The sequence below is a fragment of the Galleria mellonella genome, unplaced genomic scaffold (assembly GCF_026898425.1).
Source record: "Galleria mellonella isolate WM207_F2 unplaced genomic scaffold, CSIRO_AGI_GalMel_v1 utg33, whole genome shotgun sequence".
Classification (NCBI taxonomy): Eukaryota; Metazoa; Arthropoda; class Insecta; order Lepidoptera; family Pyralidae; genus Galleria; species Galleria mellonella.
The window spans coordinates 6,591,120-6,619,088 of record NW_026442079.1 but is presented as its reverse complement, the minus strand read 5'-3'; the positions used below and the strand labels follow the sequence as shown (position 1 = coordinate 6,619,088).

The 27,969-nt window shown below is 30.9% G+C and overlaps 3 protein-coding genes across 5 annotated transcripts in view; 1 reads left to right on the top strand and 2 right to left on the bottom strand.

Moving 5' to 3' along the window:
- Positions 1–10,660, top strand: part of LOC113518090 (discoidin domain-containing receptor 2-like) — a 252,127-nt gene extending 241,467 nt beyond the window's left edge. The window contains exons 13-18 of the mRNA XM_026902858.3: positions 677–795; positions 1,259–1,417; positions 2,174–2,266; positions 2,955–3,096; positions 3,830–3,934; positions 4,293–10,660. Of these exons, the coding sequence (XP_026758659.1) occupies positions 677–795; positions 1,259–1,417; positions 2,174–2,266; positions 2,955–3,096; positions 3,830–3,934; positions 4,293–4,493 (819 nt within the window). The 3' untranslated portion in view covers positions 4,494–10,660. The remainder of the gene's footprint in view (positions 1–676; positions 796–1,258; positions 1,418–2,173; positions 2,267–2,954; positions 3,097–3,829; positions 3,935–4,292) is intronic.
- Positions 10,661–11,816: 1,156 nt separating this feature from the next.
- Positions 11,817–22,729, bottom strand: LOC113519794 (polypeptide N-acetylgalactosaminyltransferase 35A-like). 3 transcript variants are annotated; one of them, XM_026905008.3, is made up of 11 exons: positions 22,308–22,729; positions 20,696–20,968; positions 19,392–19,527; positions 18,733–19,162; positions 18,117–18,357; positions 17,628–17,773; positions 16,908–17,060; positions 16,304–16,521; positions 15,547–15,676; positions 15,088–15,222; positions 11,817–14,879 (listed from the first exon to the last, which is right to left on the bottom strand). In XM_026905008.3, exons 1-11 carry the CDS (start codon positions 22,402–22,404, stop codon positions 14,748–14,750), a joined length of 2,091 nt encoding a protein of 696 aa, XP_026760809.1. In that variant the 5' UTR covers positions 22,405–22,729; the 3' UTR covers positions 11,817–14,747. The 3 variants fall into 3 exon arrangements, with proteins under 3 accessions (XP_026760809.1, XP_026760817.1, XP_031767374.1); XM_026905016.3 differs by having other exon boundaries at positions 20,696–20,869; XM_031911514.2 differs by lacking the exons at positions 20,696–20,968; positions 22,308–22,729 and adding an exon at positions 19,746–19,981.
- A 1,144-nt stretch (positions 22,730–23,873) lies between these two features.
- LOC113521029 (ubiquinol-cytochrome c reductase iron-sulfur subunit-like) lies at positions 23,874–24,888 on the bottom strand. The gene has a single exon (XM_026906466.3). It carries the CDS (start codon positions 24,744–24,746, stop codon positions 23,904–23,906), a length of 843 nt encoding a protein of 280 aa, XP_026762267.1. The 5' UTR covers positions 24,747–24,888; the 3' UTR covers positions 23,874–23,903.
- Between the last annotated feature and the right edge of the window lie 3,081 nt (positions 24,889–27,969).

Here is a 27,969-nt window from a genome sequence, read left to right as displayed (position 1 = left end):
ACGGTCGGTAAACTTAGAAACTGGGCCAAAGTAGGCTTTTGCGAATATACAGGAAATTCTCTACCCTTCCTCACTATATTACGTGCTTAAGAACTATTTCCTCGAAAAGTTCCCACGTGCCGTGGAATAAAAATGTAAATTCACAGCATCCTTTTTATGTCTTTAAAAATACAATTTGTTGGTAAAAGCGCTCCTGCAAGTTTTCTGTATGAGAAGTTTTATACTATTCAGCTATTTCACATATCTGTACTCAAAAATCCTATTTGCAATATGTAAGTAAATAAGTAAGGTATTGCAGTGACAATTATTTATTTACCTAGAACATTGCATAACAATTTTATAATAGAAAATATGACTAAACTTATTATAATAAATATAATATATTCTTTAGTTGAAAACATAAATAGGATATGAAAGAACACAAAATTCATAATTAGGTATAAGTAAAAGAATTCAATGAAGCTTAATTGATTATAAATATATTTTTTAACTATAAAACTTTATTTATTAGTTGTGCCTTTATAGTTTTTTCTCATATTATAAACAATATACACCATTTTCATTATATCACATTTTGATTCACTTGTTTAGTTCATAATAATACAAATATTTACACATGAATTTATAAAACTTTTTTTTCTAATTATATTGACACCTGCATTTGAATCGTCCGCAGCTCCAGATCTGCGAGACGGACGGTATAGAAGAGCTGAGCGACGAAGAGTCGCCGAGTGGGGAACAACGCCGCCTTGTTGTTGTGAAGACCCTGTGGCGTGGCTGCCATAGCGAAGTCAAGTAAGCACCTGCACTATACGTTGCTCGTGGTCATGTTGTAATACTGAATGACCTATAACCTTCCTCAAAAAGTGAGCTATCAAATGCAAATAATTTAATTGTGACTGTTAATTTTAGATATTAGTTTGTTCAAACAAATTCTTCCACTGATTATTTCATAGCATTGATATCACATAACAGATATGGCTTACGAATAATTTATATTCACGTAATCAGTTACCACTCGTAGATTAAAATGGCTAAACAAATCAACATGTAATATAAAAATACACACAACAAAGACACCGCGTATACAAAACAATTGTTAACTCAGTAACAACTCAATTGTTACTGAGTCGTGAGTGTGTGTGTGTATTCTAAAACTCTTCAAACATCAAGTTATTTACAGCAAACTCTACTCCCCCGTTCTATAAAAATAGATATTAGAAATATAATTGTTGTCAACATTACTTTTTGCTCCTAGGGCGGCGTTCGCCCGCGAGGCTACGTGGGGCGCTGGTCTGAAACACCCCCAACTCGCCAGAGTATTAGGTTTGAGCCTTCTGGAGCCCCCTTGCGCTGCACTAGACCGCGGAGATGCCGTTCCCCTGCCATCGATATTGAAACTGGACAGGAAATTGAAGTAAGTCCCAAAACACCTATAAATATGTACATAATTTTACTAATTTATGGCAAATCAATAAAAGCCAAGCGAAAGATGCCTACTTGTCGATGTGACTTTTTTATAGACAAAAAATCGCAAAAAAAAACAAGATATTTGGAATTTTCGTTTTATACTTACCTATTACATTAAAGTAAGGTTCTAAAAATCATTCAAATCAATTTATATCACTTTATTCATTTGCATAGGTACTTAACTAGTTATATTAAGTATTATTATATACCTCAATTTATAATAATGTATTGTGAAATTAATTATTTTTTCGTAATTTTCGTAGTTTAGTAAGACATTAAGACATAGTAAGACCTCTTTACTAAAAACTATTTACCTACGCATAATCATAAAAATATAATAAATACAATAATAAATATTTTAATAATTAATTCACTGTTATTAACTATTTGTATATATTATTTATTCTTTATTGCATAATAAAATTTGTACTAATGGCGAGCTTTATAATAATTAAAATTTGATTTGAAACAAACTAGAAAAGAACAAAATGATGGACGTTACTTATCTTGTTATGTCTCATATATATGGTTGAACATATTTCTCGATAGATTCGATAGTCATTTATTTAGAATGTTTCAAAAATAAAATTTTATATTGTAATTGTTTTGTAAAAAAATAAAATAAATAGAAATAATTGTTTTAAAAATTCATTATCATTATTATTGCACGCGTATTAATTACATGTTACAATATATTTTGCAGTTATTCGAGTTTGATTCACATATGCTGCCAGATAGCAGCCGGCATGAAGTATCTGGAATCGTTCGAGTTAGTACACAGAGATCTCGCAGCTCGGTATGTACCTATATAACTTACTTACTTAACTAACCTACTTAATAATCTAAATTTTTTATGATAACTTCATCTTATAAATAACTACTTATTATGTTTCTTTTGATCGTGTCATGTGTACTTATTTTCTTGTTTTTCGTATTTCTTTAAGTATTTTTGGTCACTGTGTAGTCATAGTTGATGGATATATAACTAGAATCAACACTATTTAAACTCGACCAGAACCGATTCATAGTGTAATAGATTACATCTTACATGTAATCTTTTACAAATTGAACTCATTTTGATCGAGGTTAAACGATGTGGGACTTATTTCCAATTTTAAAATTACGTAACTGGAGAGATCTCTCATGTCAATTAACTGCAACATTTTATTTATGAACATTTATTTTGGGTAATTAAATTAAATAGACAGATTTGTTTATAGTTTACCTCATTACTCATATCTACTATTATAAATGAACCCCATTACGTGTAATGCACAAAATAACTGAGGCCATCGTGCAAAATACACCTGGAATACAGCATGAAGGATTCTAGGGGGGAACACGTGTAGACTGACGTGATAGTTTTATATATCTAGCATTGGGAGTGGTAAACCGCATTACTAACTATCCCTTCCCCCTGTAAACCTTTATTGTCACTAATTCTCCCTTGCTTCTGTTAATTATATCCCATTTCTGATTTCCAGAAACGTAACAGTGAGCGAGGATCTAAACGTTAAAGTGTCTGATTATGCGATGTTCTGTGAAGAATTTGTCGGTGACTATCACGTGATGGCCGACGGGTCACGCTTGCCGCTCCGCTGGATGGCATGGGAGAGCTTGCTATTGGTAAATATGAAATATACATAAATATATGTAGACACGTGTAACAAGCCCTATTTCAAGACTAAACATTGTCCTATAACTGAACTTAATTAAATCGAATAAAGTTTACGATTGGTATCATCATATCTTAAATAATATAAGAAAATAATAAAGAAAATAATAATATATATGTAGGAAATTATTCTGATTGTCAGGGTATGTATAATGTCTAAGAGGCGTCTAAGAAAACTTAATAGTCGAAGAACGGGCAGCAGCATCCCTCTTAAAACGTCATAAAAAGCCTAATTACGGTTGAATGTATATATATATATATATATATATATATATATATATATATATATATATATATATATATATATATATAATGTGGTTCAACACGGAACGTGCGATCCCTTTTCCCGTTCCAGAGTGTCAAAAGAGGCGACTAAGAGAACTTAATGAAGCCTAACTGCGATTGGTAAAATTGCCCTTATGGCGGAGGCCTATGTTCAACAATGGACAGTTGATTGATGTGACGATGATTACATATATCCAATAGCACACACATGGTAACCATTCGAGTCTATATAAAATCATAATGTTCATGCTTTAACTCTTATCATTCTTTCATTTTTAGTAGTGTCCACTAAGTATCATCTATTTTAAGTTGTCGACTAATACAACTTCTTTACTACTACCACGTAATGACTACAAAGTTTATTAAAAGTCATTGATTTACCTTCTGATATCTTTCCAGGGAATGTATTCACCAGCTAGTGACGTGTGGTCTTTCGGTGTCACCGTGTGGGAGGTACTCACTTACTGTATGTCCAAACCATTTGAGGAAATGAATGACGATCAAGTAAGAATTTTTTCGCAGTTGTCTTCTATTTTTTTTTTTCTTAGTATTTACCATCTATAAAATTTAAAAATAATCTATATCACTTATATTAGCGACCTAACATCGACTATCTAAATACAATTTAAAAAAAATAAAGGTAGTTATTTAGATAGTATAATAACATAATATTTCCATTTTTCTTTAAGGATAACGAAGCATAAAAAAGCAGCACTGAAAATTTATATATAGCTATTAGTTCATATCTATCGACTAAAGTATACCACTTACCGCTTTTTGAAATATATACATACAGTTTAATATACATTTATATAATATTGACAGAATTTAGCAAAAAAACACATTACATTTGCCATTCTAGGTTGTTGCAAATGCAAGTGAATGGCGCTGTGGCGGGCGTAGTGCACGAGTTCCAGCCGCGCCCCCACCACGCTGCCGTCGGGAGCTGTACGATTTGATGCACGAGTGCTGGAGGAGGGAACCCATGCAGCGACCCCGGTTCCACGATTTACATCGATTCTTAGAACGTATGACCCATGGTTATAAGCCACCGAAACGCTAAATAGGACTCGTATCCACTATTTCCGAGTAAATGATGCTCCCAGCATGCAACGGACAGCGAAATGCGGGACTAGAAGAAACTGTATCTTCGCCCGTGCATAAGCCTTTATCTCCTGTTTTCGTAGGAGTTTTAAATCTTTTTTTAGTGGATGCCTACGTAATGTATGAATCCTTTTGTAAAACTTCAAGTTTCTAAGTAGATGCATCGATTTGAACTGTGCACTGATATATCCATCAGTCAGTCAAATCACGCCTAACTAGCTCATGATACTTATATGAATGACCAAAGCCATATCTTATAATTTCTAACCTCATCAAATAATAATGGGTTCAAAACTTTATTATAAATCGATTTTAATAGCATGTAGAGATATATTAGGTAATTTAACTTTTTAAATAAGTAGACGGGCAATGGTTTTCCACGTTTGTTTTATGCTCAAATACTTATTTTTATCAGATTCTATAGAAAGCAAAATTTTAATAATAGAGCCTCTCCTATTATAGTCCATTAGATACTTTAATATTTTAATACAATTCTTCCTAACGATCGTCTAAGGAAATGGCGTGAATATCATTCTATAAATGCAGAGTTATCTAGAATTACAACCTCTTTTCACCAGGACTGTGATAAAAATCTATAAGACGTAATGAAAATAGTTTTAACATCCATATTATGGATATAGTGTTATTGCTATTCAATTTTGATTTTTCTACGAAGTTGCTTAACTACCGCTCAGGAGCCACATGAGGAGTAATGGGATGACTCGTTGCCTGCTGGTTCGCTTTGAAAATAGTGGCTGATCATCATACCGTAGAAATTTCGGTTACGGACCTAATATAGCTACAATACCAACGACCCAACGACAATATCGTCGTTACATTACGAAGCTTCACTCATTTCATTAGCTATACATAATAGTTTAAGTTGGTACTTATAAGTGCATATCGACAGCTTGTCATCTTGCCCGAGTTCACCCCAACATGATATCTCGGGCAATTCGTACAGACTGCGTAGGTTAAATAGGAAATCGGGCAGTATTATATCAGTATAAATTAATAGTAAGACATTTTTAACTAGATATTAGGACATTGTGCGTTCTAGAATACGCGCTGCTTTGCCGTATTTCGTATGCTGTGTACTCGTTAATACATTCCATTTTCTAGTCGCGTATATTCGGAATTTAGGTTACCAAGTGCACAGATATACATTGTACTTTATTATTATCCATTAAGAGTGACAACAATAATTTAATGATCTCAAAAATATCAATAATACCGATGTTTTAAATTGGTTGTTGATGTTTTAAGTGAAGTAGTAGATTTCTGAATAGTGACAATATGTATTATGCTATTAGTTAAGAGCGCGGATGTATATACGACAGGTTTAGATAGACATGTTTCGAATTTATGGTTTGCGGTTACCGTTCAGAGATCTACTCCCATAAATTGCTGCTACTATTGACATTAATTATTATAGCTAATCTTCGTTTCAATGAGTACATATTTCGAAGCTTAATAATTGATGTACGTAGAAGCATAATCATCGCGTAATGTTTCACGCCTATCCCCAGCGCCCTTCGCCTTGCGCTCCCACGATCTTCCACTATCACTGCCTTTACAGGCAAACCCCTACATAGGGTCACTACTTGAATACACGACAGAATCTCTCCATGTAATCGGCCATTTTGTGTTCAGCATCAATTCAAAATGGCGGCATTTAGTTATTTAAGATATGTGTTCTACGTATATTTAAGTAGTGGCCTTTTAGACCGAGGGCAGGCCGTCCATAGAATTTGAGTTAGTGACATGCTGATTAAATATTAGCAATTATTGTCAACGATTACCCGATCTTGTTATTTTTATGTCGTAAAATCTATATATTGAGGTCGGGTAGAACGTACGCAAAATAAACTGGATTTATAGTAGGTATTCACAATTGTTCTAAAGTGAATGAATGAAAAGGAGAAATGTATAGGTATAATTATAGCTAATTTGTCCAGCGCGTGAATAACTTTGCTACTGTGCATGACCGGCCCTCGACCTATAGTATATCCAAAGTCTATTCCTATTTTTTTAACCTGTTTTAAATGTTAAGGTTGTATACTTCGTGAGGTAAAAGAGCCTCCAGGGCAACATAAGCCCCCTGTGCTTCTTGTTTTCTTCAATCAGGCACTAAGGATACAATCGCACTGCCTCCGCAAATATAGATGTAACTAAGCGAATTTTATGAGAGAGAATATTTTAGTAACGTGATTACGGTCTATATGCGACCATAGTGAAAGGGCCAATTTTATCAAGAGGTGATTTTTGTTTGCTAGAACTCAATATTTCCGGACGCGGCGTGTTATCTCGTAATGTCACAAGGCTGACTGATGCCGAATTACTCGAGTAACTCTAGTCTCTCATCTTAAGCCTTGTGGCCACCTAACGTAATAATTATTAAGCATACATTATTCAGTATACATGAATGTTTCAATGTCACAATGTAATTGTTGTCGCAATAACATAAGACCCACTAACTCCCTCGACACTTAACCCCGTAATCGTCGACAAACAGCACACACCTTCGTCGTCACAAATTACAAACGTAACCTATATAATAAATCCATTAATTGCACCTTACACTGAAAAATAGCCGATCCACTGCATTAGGCTTCATTTAATGACGTCACAGTAATACTTAAAACTAATAAGATTATAAATTGCGTTCGATGAAACGGGGTGCTTGCTGTTCCTTCAATTAACAGTTTAAGAGTAACGTAATTAATGTGTCCCCTTGATGTTACCTTGAGCTAGTGGCAAGACTGAGGAGGTGTATAGATGCATATCTTCAGTAAGGATCGGTCTATCGTAATCTATCGGAGAACACGAATTAAAACATCGACCTACTACATACAATTTTAGGCACTGGTTCTCGTGGTATAATATTCCCAATGCAAACCACTTATTATAATAAACAATGCTTTAAATGTGTTTATGTGTTATAATTAATTGTTTACTATTATTAGTTTATAGTTTTACGGACGATACGTGTTATTCTCGTAGAAAGCAATACAGACAATTAGTTGTGAATATGTAGAATTTATATGTTTTAAACATAATAATGAATACAGTAATACAAACTTAATATGTTGCAGTCTAACTCGTGGAGTAAGTAGGTACTACTTACTCTTTATGTTTTTCATATGCTATTCGGTATTATTATTGTAAACCACTTTGTAGATATGATAGGATGATGTTTAGTTGTATTGTACAAAATTATACCGTACGTAGAATATAAAGGCTGCAAGATATTCAGTGGCGCCCAATTGGACTTTGTAGATAAGGTTGCAGTTCAGATATAATATCCTGCAATGTCAAAATTAAATATTACTGTATTTTTTGTTATGTTTATCCTGTACAATTAGCTACAGATGAAGATAGTGTGGTATCAATTATCATATTATAGGCAAAGCACCTATCATTTATATATATAATATATAAATATATATTTAACATAAATGAAACAATGTACATTAAAATGAATGTTTGGAATTTAAGATTATTTATGCCACTTGAGTGATGTTATAATTATAATTCATAATAAGTATCAGTAATTATAGATACCAATAACGTCTACAGCTTATTATAGGAATACTAAAATATTATTTAATGTTGACTATCTTTTTTGAGACCTGTAATCGAAAAAAGCGTGGTCATTTTTCAAAATATGTTCTATGGCCAGAAATTGATATACTTGCTATGCAAAAAGTTAAACAAACGGCTAGTCCATGTTACAGTATATTTGTACATTAAATTGTATATTTAAGCTGGACGTTATATACCTACATATTACCGTACTTTAATCGTGCATACAAATTGATGTTGTAAAATTAAGGCCCGTTGACATATAATTCACTGCAGCTCCACATGCTGATCGGACAATAACCATAGTTATGCACCTCTCTGTCACCTCTAGCTCTGAACAAATCCTCAACATATTAACATTGTAAACAATATTAAAAAGAAAACAGGTAAGCTAAGGAAATTTTAACGTTAAGTAAGTCCCTGCAAAAATGTATTTCATTTTATAGAGTTAAAATGTATTTAAAATTAATTATTGTATTTTAAACGTATGTCGATTGAAACACGAAAGTTTTAACTGTGGGTTGTGTACAACGAATGTAAACAATTTTTGTAAGCGTATCTACGAACATTGCATTCGTCAATCGAGCGTTAAAAAACTGGATTCAAATAACAATGTCCACATGCATCCATCCGCTCGCTAATTAATAATTTTACAATTTATTAAGAAAACAATTCGAAAGCAAATAAAACAAATACGAGTGATCCAGTTTTTGAACGTGACGAAGAGAATTTAATACTTAATGATATCAAATGTTGTACTAGATGTTCGGTGTTATTTTTCCCATTCAAATTTATTAATCTATATTTTAATAATTAATGGCCGTAACTCATCGTATATTTCTTCGATTCGATGATAAGTACGAAATTTGAAATATACTTCACCGATGTTTTCTTATTTCTAAATTGTGTATCTCATCCGTGTTATTTAAATATTGTTATAATTAAATATGTATAGTATAATGTTCAATCGGTCGTACTCTCTCGGTAGGTACCTACATCCAATCTATATCAGTAGTAAAATTTGGCAAGACCAATATTTATAAGTACGTACACAATATTATGATTAATACCGAGATACTACACAAACTTCGCCTGTTCGCTTTTCTAGAGCTATTAGAAACTTTACTTAGTAGTGTACTTACACCGAGAAGGGTATCCGATCATTTATCATAACATCATATCATCATACTAAATATCATTCTTACACCTCGTGTCAAAATTTCGTCTCAGAGTATTTTCCTGTTATAAAGTTATTTATTACATGTATTATGTAAAGATCATTTATACATATAGATAGAGTGTAGTGACAAAAACGTCCTAGAGACAATCATTTATTTGCTGACGCAATTGTTTTATACTTTGTAATATTTTGTAAGACCATAACATAATAAATATCTATAAATAAAGAAAATGACAGTTTGTAACAAATCACCAATGAGAAGATTAATTAAATTCCTACCTTTCGAAGATAATGCCGTTTAAAAAGGTTTAGTTTCGTCTTTTTTTCGTCGTTCTCAGAAGACACTCTCTCTACATGATAATTGATCTATCTGAATTATGGCCGTATCCGTTTTCCATAATTTTACTGCTGGCACATTAATAAACAGAAAAAGATCATAAGCACTGCAATAAGATCATGGTAGCCATTTTAATGTGATGTTTGAAATAAAGAAAATGCACGTATTAATACTATTTGTATCTACTAACGAAAAGATCTCTTTGAAAAGTGTTGGGACCAATGTAAAATTCATTCAAACGTTTAACGCAGTTGGTGCTGGTTTTGAATTGACTACTAACTTTATGTTGTAGATCCAACCAAACGCAGCCTAAACTATTTAATAAATTAATTCATAAACAGTAGGTGGTCAGTGCTAGCCAGCAATTAAGCGTTGGAGACAATATTCTACTATTACCTGTACGTTATTCGTTTAGCGTTTAACTTCTATATTTCCAATCTAGATTCGATATTTGCTCACATAAATAAATTACGAATAGTATTCAATATTTTTATTCTATCTATTATTAAAAAATCACTTCAGAAAGTGTAAAGCTGTGTGATTTATAATTGAGTTCTTGATGTTAGATACTTGATTTGTATATTGCAGTTAATTTATAAATTAAATGACATTCTCACTTAACTAAATGAATATTGCCTATGCAAAACATATCGATTGAGTTATTTCTCCTATAACATGAAGTTTTAATATGCTATCTATTTATACACTATTCGTCATTATATTTGTTCAAAATGAAACCTAAGATTACTACAGATTATTTCTTCATATTTTAGATGAAATGTAACTCTAATAACTAAATAATATTGTCTCTATCATACATTTCTATGGGGTCCCACAAAATTTAGTTGATGTATTGATTGGATGATAGCATGTTCACACTTGATGCACGTTTCTATTAAGTCACTAATCACTCTATAAATGAAATCAATTCTGTAGGTACATAATTAATAAATAATCAAAGACTTTTAAGGCAGAATGCCTTCTTTTTATGTAATTTTAAATGTTAAAATAAATGTTGATTAACATATCAAAATATCGGTGTTTTATTTTATACTAGCTTTTACCCGCAACTTAATTAATACTCGAGGTGTTGTGTTATTAAATTAAATACGGGCATTTTTAACATATTTTTTATTATAAAAACTTTTAGGGAGATACTAAAACATAAATAGTATATATAAATAGGAATAAATTATTTCTAAAATAAATACATATATAGGACGGCTTCATATATTCTTATAACAAAAAGCACAATACACAGCATAGCATATTACATATTGTAATTAAAAAATACAATTTAAAAATAAAATGTACGGTCACTTTCAAGACTAATAAAAATCAGGGCATTAAAACATAACACCTTCGTCCTCAGGAATTACCATTCCTGTGTGTGTGTGCATAGAGTATACAGTGTTGCCCTTTATATATTACCACATATGAAGGGCGACACAGTGTACTCTGTTATATCCATGGTTCTACCACTTTTCATCAGATAAGCCGTCAACTTGTGTGCCATTCTAAGTTGTATATAATAAATAAGTAGCATAAAAAAGAAAAAAGTTACAGTCAAATACAATCGTGCTGAAAATGAAACCTTTGTTAATTCAACTCACAAATTTCATCATGAGATTCCATATTCAATACAAACTAACACATAAGTACAAAAGTACAAATTTACCACTGGTATTTTTATTATATCTCTCTCTTTTTTTTTAATTGCAATATAAAAATATTGATCAAACAAGCGACCGAGTAACTCGGAAAGTATATACTTAGTATAACAAAACGGTATACCCGTTTTGTTACACTACGTGTGACAAAGATATAATATTACATATACTCGTATATCTACTCGTGATATGAAACCTAAGAAATTCAATATTTCAATATTGAATTTTGTTTTGACCTAATTGGTAATTAAACGAGTAATTGAAATCACTTTGTTTTGATGCGACGACTATTTTTTTCAAATTTAAATCTATTATTATTGACTTAAAATGACACAGATTATAAAAATACAAACAAATCCCTTTCGTATTTAAAAAATAATATCGTAACTTCCTTACGTTTTGTAATTCTTCATTAGTATTAACATTAAATTCTTTGTATTTTGTATAAAAAATCATAGTCAATTTTATATCTGAGTTGTATTTATATATATATATATATATATATATATATATTTAAATAAGATCGGTTTATATAATTGTATATTATTATATTACACAGATTACAATAATCAAAAAAATTAAAACCTATAACAACTTGACAAGAGATCGCAAATCGAAATTTTTTAATAGAAAAACCACTAGTCTATTTCACATAAAACCCCTAGAATACTAATAGAAAAACCCTTTCCCTTCCACATTATATATAAGTGACTGCAACTACAAAATTCTTTAATGTAAACTACTGCCTATACAAAAAAAGGTTACTAAAATGTATAAATTAGTAATATGGACGAATGTTATAACAACACACACGTCTTTAGAAATAGTCATATTATTTCACAACCACGTCCAAAAAATATAAAAAATAGGTATAAAAATAAGACTAAGGTAAATATACCCATTAAATGAAAATAAATTCGAACTAATCAAATAATCTACACTCCCATACATATATATATTCTATATCTTTCTTTAGAGCAAAATTCTTTATTTGAATGACAAAGCAGGATAAAATTCGTTAAAATTACACGGTACGAATATAAATTTATAAATAATTTCTACAACTTATAACTGCCATAGATTTAGGCCGGTTGGTATATATAAAAAAATCTCAAGGTACAAACCGATATTTATAACTGCACTTGGTATTAAGCCGATTCCAAGTTAATAAAGCATTAAATCCTACGACGAATAAAAGTAACGACATTTAAATGGAATTTTGTCCTATAGCGTTTACTTTTACGCATTTATATTTGTTCTGTATGTTTTTTATTTAATTTTTTGTTTTGTTTTATTTAGACGCTTAGTGTTTTATACTTCTTCTGAGTATAATAATAATATATAATAATATTCATACCTATACTTTAGAAAACTTTAACTAAATAACATACAACCAACATCTAATTATGGAACTAATTATTTTGACCGACGTACGCACAACAACAATAATCAAGATAACATAGTGAGATTTTGTTCCAGTCTCAAAATTACGATATTATAAAACTAATATATTATTAATTATTATTAATCTAAATAGTATCCACAACTTTATTCCTGTTTAATTTCTTTAGTATTTCTTTTCAACCAACAATTTGTTCATCGTGTGGAACTTAAAATATTTAAAATATTTTTTCTTATTTTAAAAATGTATAATGACTAAAACTTTTTAAAGAGAAGTGATTTCACGAACACTCACTTTCAATACAATTCTTCTGAGATGGAAATATTTTTTTGTAATTACGAACTTATATACCGTTCACAAAAGTTCACAGTTTTAGTTTTTATGTACAAGATAGTAATTCTTCAAGGTAATAATTTCCCTCAAAAACAATAAAATTAGTAAAATGGGCAAGCTATATCTAAAAGGCATATATAAATATGCTAACTAATGAAATTGATGACCCATCTTATTTATATATCTCTAAAATAAACTTAAGTTTCTATGTTTATTGATTTTATCAGAAAGTTGATATGTCAGTTAAAAATAGAATAGTTTCCACTTTACTGTGGTGCCACCTAAAATTAAATATGCGCTCGAAATTCAAAACAAGATTCCAGATGTTATTACCAATTTACCTTCAGTGGTTCTAGAGTGGTAGAATGATATGTATATAATAGATAACACAATTGTTCGTACATTGAAATTTCCTAAAAATATAACTATTATATTTCAGAACACTTACATCAGGTGACCAAAATACTGAAATAAGCGTATAATTCTTTAGACATAAACAATATCGTTTTAAACAATTTCACAAAAGGTAAGAGGAAGTGTTAAATTCAACTCAATAGTAATTTTTGTCAACCATTAAATTACAAGTCCTCAATTCCTTTTTAAAAACGATACTAATTATAGAAAAAATAGATTCAATAAAGAAGAAACGGATTTTTCTCTTTAGAATTAGCGATTGAAAACGAAACATTTTCAAATTATAAAAATAAAAAGAAGAAAGACGTAATACGATAAAGTGTAAAGTGAATTTTGACGAGTTTGAATAAATTATAATCGTAGTTATTATAATTACAATTCCTATAAATTTACTGTTCTGTCACTTTTCCCCTTCTTATACTAATATATAGTATTTCTTAAAAGTGTTCAAATTGTTCAACTTATAGAGGATTAGTTTGTTAACGCCAGGATGTACTTACTATTATTGATTTCTCTCTAATCTTTAGGTACCTAATAATCTTATAAACACTATTAAACATATATTTTGTGTCAGATAACAACAATGGTAACATGTTATATTTATCACCGGTCTTTTTATGCAAATTATATTAGACACAACCACAGACTTGTAATACAGATAGTGGACGCAAATCTATATGAAAAGTAAACGTACCACAATTTTCTAAATATTGCAATGTTAATAAAACATTCCCCACTCCAAAGCACCAAACCTTATCATAAATACCATCAGTAATACTATTTCCGTCAATCCTCTAAACACTTGATAAAATTTCGTATAGGAGCATAAAATTTAACTAAGCTTAAGGCTTTTTTTTATCTGTAAAAAAAGTTGCACATAAAATAAATACAATAACGACATCTAACTAAATCCATGTCTGTGATCACAATAATGTATTACATTTTTTACACTATGTATTACATTTTTTAAACAAAACCAACATACCTTTTCCATTCGGGATAATTATAAATAAATCGATTCACAATTGTCGGAGACGTAGCGCTTAACATAAAAAATAAATTACATTACACGATACATTTGTTTGATGGCCGTACGAAATACCTATTAACTAAAATACTGTAAATAAAGTATTGTGATATCGGGCCTATATCTTCCGATTATAAAAAATTCTCAATAATCAATGACATTCAATGTCAAATTCATGGAAAAAAATACTTTACACGTTAATTAGCTACATAATATATTTATTTAGTGTTTATAAACAATACGTTTATTTAATAATTGTAGCCAATTATGATCTAACAAAGTCCCACTGGTTTGTAGGCTGATTGTCACATATCACCATAATTAAAGGTTCATTACGGTAAGCTCGATCGACCCCGAGGCACATACCAGCGGCCGTATTATACACTGGACTGCCCGCCTGAAATATTAAATGTTATTTTAATTAAATAAATACAATGCCATCAAATCTAAATCTAAGCAAAATTTATAAATACTACTACAACTGGAATATAACATTTTAAAGACATTTTAAAGTGTTTTTTATAGTTAACAAAACATTAACGACGCAAGAATTTAAAGCAGTATAAGTGACAAAGGATTCTATGCTCAAAAAAAAATTAACTTACAGTCCCTTTATGTTTCCACTCCTGTGAACCACCCAATTCGTGACATTTGCCAAGAGATGGTGCAACGTTGTTGGATGCGTCCAAACATAACGTCCTTCCTAAAACTAACTCGTTCCGAGATGTTTCAAACCACATCTGCAATAAAATTAATAGATAGATAATTTATTTGCATTACTTACAGCACACAAATTATAACACACACATACACATAATACAGACATACACAGTAAAAGAGATAAAATAATGTAAAAATAAAAAAGCAACAAATAATTATTAACATCAATAATAACATCCATGCTTGTGTAAATAAAACACAAAGCATAGTTTTATCCAAATACATGCATATATACGTACTTGATATATATCACAGATAAAACAATACGCCAACGTTACCTTTTATATAAATTTGTATATAATTAGTAATTTACTTTATGTTAATAATGTCAATAAAAAAATTACCTGATTTAAAGTCCTTATACAACTTGAAAGTATAAGTCCGCTGCCTTTCGTCTTAATATCTTTGGCACTTTGTATACAAAGGGAAGTACTTTTTAAACGGATTTGAAAGGAGTCCGTATAATTTCGTTTCCTAAAAATATAACAAATATAATTTTAAGTCATAAATACATAAATTAACATATCTGTACGGTGACGGATTAAAAATGTCACTTGTCATCCGCTCGTTCCATTCTCAGGCAATATCATAAAAGGCGACGATGGGAACAAAGACAACTGAGCGTTTCCTAAGATTAATAGAAACGAACGTCGCGAAACGGGATTTTATTATTATTTATGCTTTAGACATATCAAAATTTCACATTAATACACTAGTTTGAATTGTGTTGAAATTAAAATATCTCACGTTTACATAAATTAAAACATATCCAGAAATATGTAGTATATGTATATAAGTAGTATAAGTATTATATTATATATAACAATCTAAGGTAACAACTTATCAATTACAATATTCTTTTTATTGTGAATGTTAATTTTGTATTTTATCCAATTTACCTAAATAATAATGGACATTTAATTTACTCTGATGATAATCATTTATTTTTTATATACCTATATTATGTACAAAATGACTAGGTTATAGTATTTTAATAAATTTTGCATAGCAGTATTTCGGTGAAAAATGTAGCTCGAAGTGTACACAACTGAATATCTAATGTAACCATGTTTAATGCAAATAAAGAATCTGAATACGTACCTAGAATGCCATGGTTGGAATTTATTCTTGTCTGGATCGTTAAGTGCTGCCACTCTCTTCTTGGCGGCTGTATCGTCACCTAACTCCAGTTCTGGATACACATTGTCCAAATACCACTTGAACGATTTACAATGCAGATTTTCACGTAAAACCTTTCTCTCTGATAAGTCACCTACATCTATATGTGCCGCCGATGGATTATGTTCAATTACTTTTTTCTGAAAACAAGACAAATTTCAAGGCGTGGCATTGCAAATACACAATATAAAGCAAGCAATATAATTTGCCATCAAATCCCGGTCATCTACTTTTCAATCGACTTAAAAAAAAAAGGTTCACAATTTGATTGTATTTTTTTATGTTTGTATATTCGTTAGTCATTTGGAAAATTCATATTTTTATTTGAAAGGATATCCTTACAGATGGGTCCTATAGAAATTTCATCAAAATCGACTCAGTATTTTGGTTTTTAAATTTAAACATGTGGGCATACTGATTTTGCCACAACTGAAAGATTTTTTTTTCTGTGAAACACAAGCTTAAATATTTTTTATGGCAAGATCGATTTTTTTTTATTTTCTGTGCGATCAACAAGTTTGCTTACAACATAGTCATCCATCCAAACGTGAGCCATACGCATCGAGTTTTGCAACATATAATCTTGCTTCTCGCCTAAACCGTAGGGTCGTCGCTTACGGAATACATGTCCCACACGACTACACGGTATCAACTCCAAGGTGCCGCCACACATCCATATCTAAAAAATATAAATTATAGACTTATAAGATAGACGTTACACCCCTAAATAGGGATGTAACGTTATTTATGGGTTAATCAATAATAACCCATTTAGTTGTCAAAGTACATCTAATGTTTCTTATTTGGTATTTTTTTTAGTTTGAAAAATAACATACTCTGTTAGTTTTGTAGAAGGATTAATTTTAAAAAAAATGGGTAAATAAGTATATGTTTCGGAATTTGTTAATGTATAATACTTTGAACATAAAAGAGCATATCTGCACTGCGGATTTCCAAGTATTTAGTACATAATACACTAATTTCATTAATTTATGCGTATCCTCTGTACAATATAACTACTTCATTCAGCTCCTATAATAATATCTAATTGTGCCAAAAAAAAATGAACGAAACTATTCGCAGTGTAGACATGGCGGATATGCCGTTAAGAATTCATTTTAAGTATTACCAAAGTACTATAGGCGAAAATTTAAAAAATGTTCATGAAAATAAAAAAATACCAATAATAATAAAAATAGAAAATAAAATCGGTCAATAATTATATAATATATATAATAATAATTACCCTAAATGAAATCTCCAAGTTCTCTCCTCCCCATACGTTCATTCCTGAGTCATACTTCCCAATATAATTGAAGTAATCACGGTATATTGCAAACAATCCACCGGCCATTGTCGGCGATTTTATCGGTTTCACAAAGTCTTCATCCGCTACAAACATATAATTATTTTATATTTATTGTTGCATTAATTATTTACCTTAAAACAAGTAGTATTCTACTTGTTGTTGTTTTTGTTTTATTATGTAACAGTCTTGTATACTATTTATACAAGACTGTTACATAATAAAACAACAGAATAAAACTATCTTTTTCAGAAACGATATATATTAAAAGAAAATATACAATGTTCTAAGATCATATTTCGTATATACGCTAGTATACTAACAAAATACAATTATACTTACATTTGGCAACACCTATTAACGCCCCTACAAATTATTGTACTTATAAGTCGTAACACTGTTAATCAAATATATTCAATTAGAACTAACCTTTGAGAGTTCCTTTTGGTAGATTGTCCCACTTGAAGTGCAAACCCCAATTAAACCCACCCCGAACTAATGGACTGGCCGTATAATCAAAAGTATCAGCGTTTATGACGTCGATAACTGGAGCCACAGCCCTCGATGAGAACCTCACCTTCATTCCATCCACGCCCTCAACAAGACGAGCTAAAAGCGGCGGGAGCCAGTCCACATTCACCTCAATATGGGAATCCAAAAATACTAAAACCTAATAATTTAAAAAAGAAATCAATGATATAATCTATTAGTTTTTCTTTTATAAAAATCTTAATTCTTGACAAAATTATTATGACACCAATATGGAAGTATACTTTTGTTACTGAGAAAGAATCTTGAAAATTAATTCAGAATTATATACAAAATCTACAGTCATAAAATAAGATTAAGTAACATCACCTTATATTGGAGTAGACAACCCCATTATATAAAGAATAATTTAAATAATATATTTATAAACCATAACAGTGTTTTCTTATTTGTCTTTTTAATAAATAACAAAGAAAGCATCATAAAACACATAATGTTCAAGTAATCATATATTATTATAAATAACTAATCTTTAAATTGTAAACTCTTTACTTACATCACCTACACTATTATCAGCGCCGTACAATCTCGCCCGAATAAGTCCCTCTCTTTTACTAGTTCTTAGCAACCTTATGTTCATTCCATCTCTTGATTTCGCAGAATTCTTATCTGTAGTTTTCTTATCCACATTATTGTCATCATTTATATAATCAACTACAACATTATCATCTATATTATTAGTTTCCAGCATTTCTTCATCTTTACGCATCTTACTATTTAATTTATTCACAGCTTTTTGTACTTCATCATGTAGGCCTTCTATATCACTATAGTCATCAATTAATATGATTTCTTTCAAATGATTTTGATCTGTACGATCTAATATAGAATGAACAGATCTCATTAATGTTTCAAAATGTTCATTGTAAAAACAAATAATAATGGAAGCTTTTGGTAGTATTGAGGAAAACTTTTGCAATCTACACCTGCAAAGTTATGAAAGCGATATCAAATTAGTACTCTCATAAGAGATGTAAATCGAATATCAAGGTTCATTTATCTGTTATTCCACTTCGTCCTTTATTAATAATTTTAATAAATCACCAAAAAAAAAACTGATTTTAATCAACATGAGTGTAGTAAAGTATCGAAACATTATTCACAATCAAAATATATATATCAAAAGATAATAAAGAATTTCTATAAGGCACTTACAACTTATTCCTAGTATCAGGCAACCCTCTGTGATTACCAATTCTTTGTGATATAAGGGTATTGAATGCGTGCAGATTATAACCCTTATCTCTCATTCTTACGTCTTCAGCATTACGTATTAAACCAACCTGGCCATCTACAATAATATAAATTTATTAAAAATCAACATGTATATAAAAAAAATCATAAAATGGCTACTTAATATAGACATTCTGTAAAAAAAATAAATTATAATTAATTACTACTATTTAAAACTAACACCCACAACTTATTCCGCATGTTATTATTAGTAAAAATAAGAAAGGACTGCATAAACCAACTCTGTAGTTGTCTGAGCAATGAGCATTTACTTACCGTTATACTATATGTTCATCTTCACTCCAGATCTCTTATGGGTTAAACTGAGAGAAACTAGTCACAGTCATTATTTTAATCATTACTTGTGATTCAAAATTAAAACAATATAAAAGAAAAATGAGAACAAAATAATAAAAAGAACTGAAACTGAACGAAATATCAACAGAAAATACATCTCTTAAGTTCCTTAAATTAAATCATAATAAAATGTATGAATAGAAATAAAAATAAGTACAATAAACCAGAAGAAGGCTAAGTCATGACCAAATAAAAATTATATCAGTCTGTCAAAAGGTAATTTATTGAATGAAATTAAATTAAAAAGAATAGTTACATAAATTTAAAAATATATATATAATATGAGTTGATTATATTATTCATGATCCCATATACTTAGAATCTTTTTACTGTTTAAATTATGTAAAAAAATATAAATAACCTGTATGACTAACAATTTAAAAAATCCTTTAACACTTTGAAAACTAAGCTATAAATCTATGTCTTTTCAAATGGGCCATGTCGAACAATGTTGTCAAGCACTAGTATGCCCCAGTGGAATTGTGTATTAATATTGTCAGACCAATATTCAAATATTTAAAAATCTTGTGTGAACTACTAATAATTAAAGCAGTTTTGCATAACCTGCGCAATCCAATAGAATAGTATAATCATCTTGATTCATGAAAATTATATTTAAGTATTTTTTCATTCTTTGAAAGTTATGCCTTTCTCAACCATTTTATAAAGCCTATAATTAAAGTGTTTTAGAGAGTTAATAAACCTCTAAATAATAATAAAAAAAATTAAAGTACTTCATAGACACTAAAAATAAACCACATTTGGACATTTTTTGAATTTTTATATGGCCTGTGAAATAATTAAGTATGAAACTCCACCTTTAGTTTATTCTTTATAATCCCTTATTTATTTATTATTATTATACTTACCCAAACTTTTATCTGGATTTGCTGACAATTTCATTCCAAGTTGCTTAGCATATTTTTCTTTAAGCATCATCTTTCTCTGGTAATTAGACCCACTACGTTGATATTTCCAAATATTTCCAGAGTATTTGTCATTAGTCTGCGGAGTATCTGAGAGTAAATTTTTACCCTCCAATGCTGCAATAGATTTGTCATTGTTTTTTATTCTATCTTTTTCATCTGTATTTGCTAAGCGATAGTGCATTTTATTCTCTGTCTTATTTATAACATTCTCTCCTAAAATGGCAATTAGCATATTAATATACAATAATAATAATTATATTATTTAAAAACATACATAACTATCTATTTTTTTATGCAACTTAGAATGACAAACAAGCTGACAGACCACTTGATGGAAAGTGGTAATCATCACCTATAGACATGAGCAGTAACCATGGACATAACAGAGTATACTATTTTGCCTTTGATACCTCCCATGTGTTGTCATTCCTGAGCATTCAGGTGTTATTCCTCTGTACCCTGTAAATTCACTGCCATATCCCACCCTTCAAACCAAAAGACAGCCATGCAAAGAATACTGCTTTATAATAGAAACATGAATGGGAGGGGGAAAGAGATTGTGAGTAATAGGATCTAACTGACCCATTGCTAGCAATACACCCTATCAGATCGACCTCCATGGGATCCCCCTGTAAACCATCATGATTAAGTCTAATGGAGTTTCGTCAGGATGGACTAACTGACCTGCTTTCATCCTCACCTATCATCCCTCACTGGTGGCCCGCCAGTGTACACCAATAGCATGGGTGGGATAACCATTTCATTATCATCCATTAAATAAAAACAAAAAACAGAGGTGTCCAAGCAAACAACTTTTGTACAAGGGAGACTTTGTACAAAAGTTGTTTGTCTGATGCATATTTATACAATTTATCTATATTTATATAATTAACATTTGTCCGCAACTTTGTATTCATGAATCTTGGAAACAAATAATAACCAATTTTAGATAAAATGTAATGATAAAACTTTAATAATATTGCAAAATTAATCCTATAAAGTATAGAAAAATAAAGCTATAATAATAAGATAAATAAATGACTATAATAGAATAGATAGAGATATACTAATAATAAGGAAATAATATAGAAAAATTAAAGAAATATTATAAAACACCACACCAAACCATAACTAGCTATGCCTACGACTTCATCTATGTAACTGGAGTATATTCATTGAATGGGATAGCAAATATCTTTTGCAACCTTAAATACTATGTGTACCAAATTTCAAGATAATTGGTTGAGCTGTTAAGGTGTTAAAAGTAACAAACAAACCCAATTTCATATTTATATATTAATTGTAATGGTGGTATGTCTTAACAAATCATAATGAAATTTAGTATACAGATAACACTTGGCATCGAGAAAGAAATACACTACTTTTTATCGCAATTAATATACCCCAGATGTGTGAACGAAGTCGTGGACATAGGTAATAATAAATATGTAAATCAATACTTACATGATAAAGAATAATACTAAGTTTAAATTGTTGTGTATTCAATAGAAGACTTATTGAACTATATAGAAAAAAAATAACAATCACTTACCATTCATATTCAATATCCAGTAGAGATACAAAGACACACTCCACGTCGCCGACGCAAAAATAATGCCCCATAAGAACGAATTGTTTATCTTGCCCATTGTTCGTATCTACATTAAAATAGATTATATTCACTTTGAAATCGTTATAAAAATATGTTCAATATTCAATTTGGCTATTGTACCATAATAAAATTTAGTGCACTGTTACAAAACACTAGAGCATATAAAAAATAACAGAAATTAATTCATTAATATAAATAGCATATGTTTAATACGATGAAATACATAATTATTTAATCCTTTTAACAAAATAAATAACACATTCCATATATAATTAATTATCCACTTTCAAAATGTGGAAGACAAAAACTATAAGAAAAAGAGAAAAACCGAACAAACGTTGTCATCGAGTCAATTTAACTCTAAGAAATCCGAAATATTTGACTTAACTGGTTTAGTTGTCATTGTCACTTCGACATTACAGAACTGTCAAAATTATACGTCAAGAATTGATTGAATGATCAATAAGCTTCTTTTTACTGGTTAGTTACTTAGCAGGGCGCAAATATACGTATAGAATTCTAAGCAGGATATATTTAGGATTTGCGATACAATAATTAAGGCATACTGTTCTCGCTATTGAATACAGGTGACGGAATGCTTGTAATAGTGGGTACATAGCGTATTAATTATAAGTTTGAGCGCGATATTTGAAAAGCTAAAAAAAATTGCCGTATGGTCCCAGCGTAGAATAGGTCATCCCTTCTTTTCACGCTGTCATCTATCACCCTTCACTGGTGCCCCGCCAGCGTATACCAGTAGCGCCGGCAGTTGCCATTTCATTATCACCTATTAAAAAAAAGTTTTTACGATATAATGTACCATTTCCGGTTCGTTTTCTTCTGCGACCTATACAGGGTATAAGGGACAGGTTGGCGAATTCTAAAACAATTCAAAGATTATAAGTAAACTGAAAACCAGTGGAAATTCTTTCCGGAAAATTTCAATTTTTATTTTCCTGTTTTTTTTACTATTGTAATCTATGTCATAATTTAAAAAAATTATAATATTTTACAGTGAAATACTATGAAATACCAAAAAACAGGGATCTAACATACGTATTAAAATCCTACCACGACGCGCGGAATCAGTTGCGTAAGGACAACACACCAAGCATACGAAAACTGCCTACGAAGAAGTGATTGAGCGCGCCTTGCACGGCGTCAAAACTAAGAATCGTTTATTACATAGACTTAGTATACTGTACTTACTTTGTAATATAAGGATAATTATATGGCTGTGGTGCATTCCCACTAGAAAAATAATCTGCCATCTAAATAAACATTTATTAATTTTGCTTACAGAAACTAATTTTAGCAAAAGCGATTCGTTTTTTTTTTTTAAAAATATTATTATAAAGTTTATAATTTTTTTACCAATAGAAAGATATGTAATAACATCCATGCAAAAAAAAATATTTTGCCTTACCAAAATCTTACCTCTAGGAACTAGCTTTAATTAAACATACAATAAATATTAACAATATTATTTATTTTTAGGAAAGGATACATAATGTGTATAAGAACAAAAATGTAATATTAGCCTACCATTATAAGGGTATTACTCATAAATTTATAAGGTGGCACTTCTAAATTAAGGGGTGCTGGGCCTTTTCGAGCCCTACCCACATTATCGTAATGACTACCGTGGCAAGGGCAGTAGAATCCTCCAGCCCAATCCCCTGAATTTGGAATAGGAACACATCCTAAGTGTGTACAAATGCCTATGACAACAAGCCATTCTGGATTTACTGTGCGTTGCTCAGGAGTTTCTGGATCCCGTAGAGAAGACAGAGGGGTATTGGCTTCGAAATCAATATCAGCCTGTGTTCGATGCTTGATAAATAGAGGCTTACCCCTCCACTTGTATGACACACACGCTCCTGGGGCCACTTTTGATATATCTACTTCGATACTTGCTGACGCCAGTACATCTGCTGCTGCCGCCATATATGATACAAAATGAAAAACTTCTGACTTCACTGCGTAAGTTCCACAAAGAAAGCCAAAGAAACCTACGACATATGTAAATCCTGGTTTACTATCGCCCGAACCCCAACCTGTTTTCCTGGCGTCAATGTAATCGTCTTTCCTGTATGCATCAAAATTTGGAAATTCTACATCTCGATGGAGTCGAGGACAATCTTTCTGATACTGGACCCAAGTACGAACTTGCATCCACAAAGTCAATCCAGACATTAAACATAGATTTCCCGTACATAATTTGGTGTGTACCTTTCCTAGTGTATTACATTTACAGAGTTGAAGTCCATTTTCTTTACTATTTTTCAAATTTGTTGACTTAATGTCCTTGCAGCATGGTGTAGTCCAAAAAGCCAGTCGACCATACCGGGCTAAGTAACTCTGATTTAAAAAATTCATTTCGTGTACTTTTTTACAAGAACCTATTCATATATGGCAATAAATTGTTCGTTTCTACAACAGATTACATATTCCATTAGATTAAATCTACTGTATTATTGTACTGTATTTGTGATTTAAAATTTGTCAGTTATAATTTAAATTGTCACCAAATGACTGTTCGAAATACAAATATAGTTATAGTTTAGATAGATAACTAGGAAAGAAAAAAGTTTTAAAATTTAAAATACTTATCTATACCAATATTATATAGAGGTAAAATTTGTAAGTTTGGATGTTCGGGGTAATCACCGGTACTATTGATTCTGGGTAGAAACGGCGACAATATTTACGTACATACAAAGTAAATAAAAGTATATACTTAGTGAAAACCTAGAGAATAAGAAGTCCGTCCTTACTAAGACCGTCGTCGTCAGTCACATATTTTATGATTCCTCATTGATTACATAAGATGTTATTTCAAAATCTACTTTATAGTTAATGTTTAGAACTACGTGTAAATTAAGCAATCGATGTCATTATGTTTGTGATGATGCGTGAACGACAATGTAAACTTAATATATAAAAAGAGGTGACTATAATTTTTTTTATACAACTTAGAATGGCAAACAAGCTAACGGCTCACCTGATGAAAAGTGGTAACCGTCGCCTATAAACATGAGCAGTACCATAGACAACAGAGTATACTGTTTCGCTCATGATACCCCCATGCGTTGCCATTCCTGAGGACTCAGGTGTTATTCCTCTGTACCCAGTAAATTCACGCCATATCCCCCCTTCAAACCGAAACACAGCCATGCAAACACGACTGCTTTACGGTTGAATCACGAATGATACAAAGGTACCTAAGCAAACGAGTTTTGTACAAAGTCTCCCTCTGGTAATGGCAATAATACTTAATGGTCGAGGGATAGGCAGGGGCGTCCCTCTCAAAACATCTCCAAACCCTACCTGCAGATTATCAATTCGCCTGGCAAGCGTGGCAACCGCTAAAAAGGAGGCTTATGTTCAGCAGTAGTAAGTTAAAGCCTGATATGATGATGATAATAAATTATTATTTCAGCCGTTAACAGTCCACTGCTGAACATAAGCCTTCCCCATAAGGGAAATTTTGCCAGTAGTTACCACGCAGAACAGGCGGGTTGGCAGTTAGTTTTTAGTTATGTTTTAATAGGGACGCTGCTGCCCATCCACCGACCATTAGTTGTCTCTTACGGCATTCACGGTAAAGGAAGAGGTGGCTCATTCTATACCGGGACCACATAGCAGTAGACATTATTATCATCATTATCATGTCAGTCAGTGGATATTATAGTATGTATTAATTCCTATATACCTACGCGTCTTATCAACCTCCGGACCATACAATTCCAGATAAAAAAACTAAGTACCGAACCAACTTAGCGGTATATTGTAATTAGGTAAAGACGTTTGATAATTGAGATGTTAATTATCTTTACACGAGAGAAACAATACATTGGCGGCCAATAGGTCATGTATGCTCCCATAGAACTTGGTTCATGGACTATCCGCTAATGATTATAGATATACCTATGTACGTACCTACATACATACGATTAATTGCATAAGATTTTTAAAATTCCCTGTATAGTTTATTATAAGTAAAACATTTTCATGTTTTGTTTTTAAATATAGCTCCATTGGGATTCTGATGATTTTGCTAATGTCAAAGTTGAAAAAAACACTGCAATTTTATCAATATATTATTTAAACAGTTAATAATAACTAATGAATTGGCACTGTACCTAACAATTCATTAATTTAGCCAGATGATTGTCACATGCTATTTTTTATTTTTACTCAAATATCAAATTTTGTTTCTTGAAATTGATACGATTTCTGTCTCTCTTACCAAATCACAAACTAGTGTTGAATTTTCACTACGTTTTTCTAAACAACCACAAAGTGAATGACGAACAGAAAAAATACAGTCGTCGCCTACGTTTAACTTCTCTTGCCCTCTATTTTGCTGCCTTCTTTACAAAATTTTATTGTACGAGTATGTATACAATTATAAACTAATACAAAAACTGTTAAAAAATTACTCAAATTTTCTAAGAATTTCTTTACTTCAAAATTTCGCGAAAAGATTATGTTTTACCTTTTGCAATAAAAATTACAAACTCTGGAAACGCTGCAAGTGAATATAATAAAAGCATAGATTAGGGATAGTACTATTTTAATACTATTACTTATACTGTGATAGAATCTGCGCTCTTTCTACATACAAAATAAACTGTTTAGATTTTTTTTAATAATAGAGGAGAATAAATTAATATCTAATGATCTAATTTTTCACAATAATTAGCAAGGAAGATGATAAATAATCAATGAAACCCTATTCAGTTACATTTTGAGTTAATACTCTCTCTTGTCATCACGATAAGATACCGAAAGAATTTCAAAAACATTTTATAATTGGTGTAGCCTAACTTAAATCGTGCTGTATATTATATCAAAACGGGTCAAGCAAATTACAAGGCATAGCTTTGTGTATTTAATAATTATATTTACTATAAAGTTCCCTAAAGGATGTCAACATCATATAATGGGAAATATAATGCGATATCATCCACGCGAACGAAAACACAGGAGATCTACTAACTAGTATACAGGGTATCAGCGGACTATGAAACGATAAGGAAGAAGCCAGGTCAGTTTGTTCTACGTGGGAAATTCATTAGGCATTAACCGTGATCGTTTCCAAGGAAGATTGTTTAAAAGTCGAGCTTAGGGTATATGAGCTTAGGGTATTGATAGCAATGAGACAAAGACTAACGTTCCCATTACTAACAATCCTCAATTATGATACTACAACTATAGTTGAAGTACCTTGGTAAGTTGGTTTATACTAAACTATTGTTTATACTAAAGTACCTAGGTACAGAATATTGGGTGGAAGAAGTATGCATATATGAAGGTATTACTAGAAATATGCCTTATCAGGTCGACTTCACCGCGATTCCCCCTGGAAACCATCGTGGTTAATTATTATGGAATTTGTCACGAAGGATTAACTGACCTGCTTTCATCCTCACCTTTCATATATCATAGCGAATACCGATAGTACAGGCGGGGTTACTATTCCATCATCATCCAGAAAAAAAAAGATACATAATAATGTAAATTCACCAAATAATCTATTTTTTTTTTTTTATGGGTGAAAATGGTATAGTAATCCCGCCTGTGCTAACGGGATACG

Coding starts and splice junctions, on each gene's coding strand:
- LOC113519794 (XM_026905008.3), bottom strand. CDS start 22,404: ATGGGCAAGATAAACAATTCGTTCTTATGGGGCATTATTTTTGCGTCG. Junction 18,358..18,732: donor CTGATAATAGTGTAGGTGAT/GTAAGTAAAGAG, acceptor TTAAATTATTAG/GTTTTAGTATTTTTGGATTC. Junction 14,880..15,087: donor AGTGGAAACATAAAGGGACT/GTAAGTTAATTT, acceptor TTAATATTTCAG/GCGGGCAGTCCAGTGTATAA.
- LOC113521029 (XM_026906466.3), bottom strand. CDS start 24,746: ATGAATTTTTTAAATCAGAGTTACTTAGCCCGGTATGGTCGACTGGCT.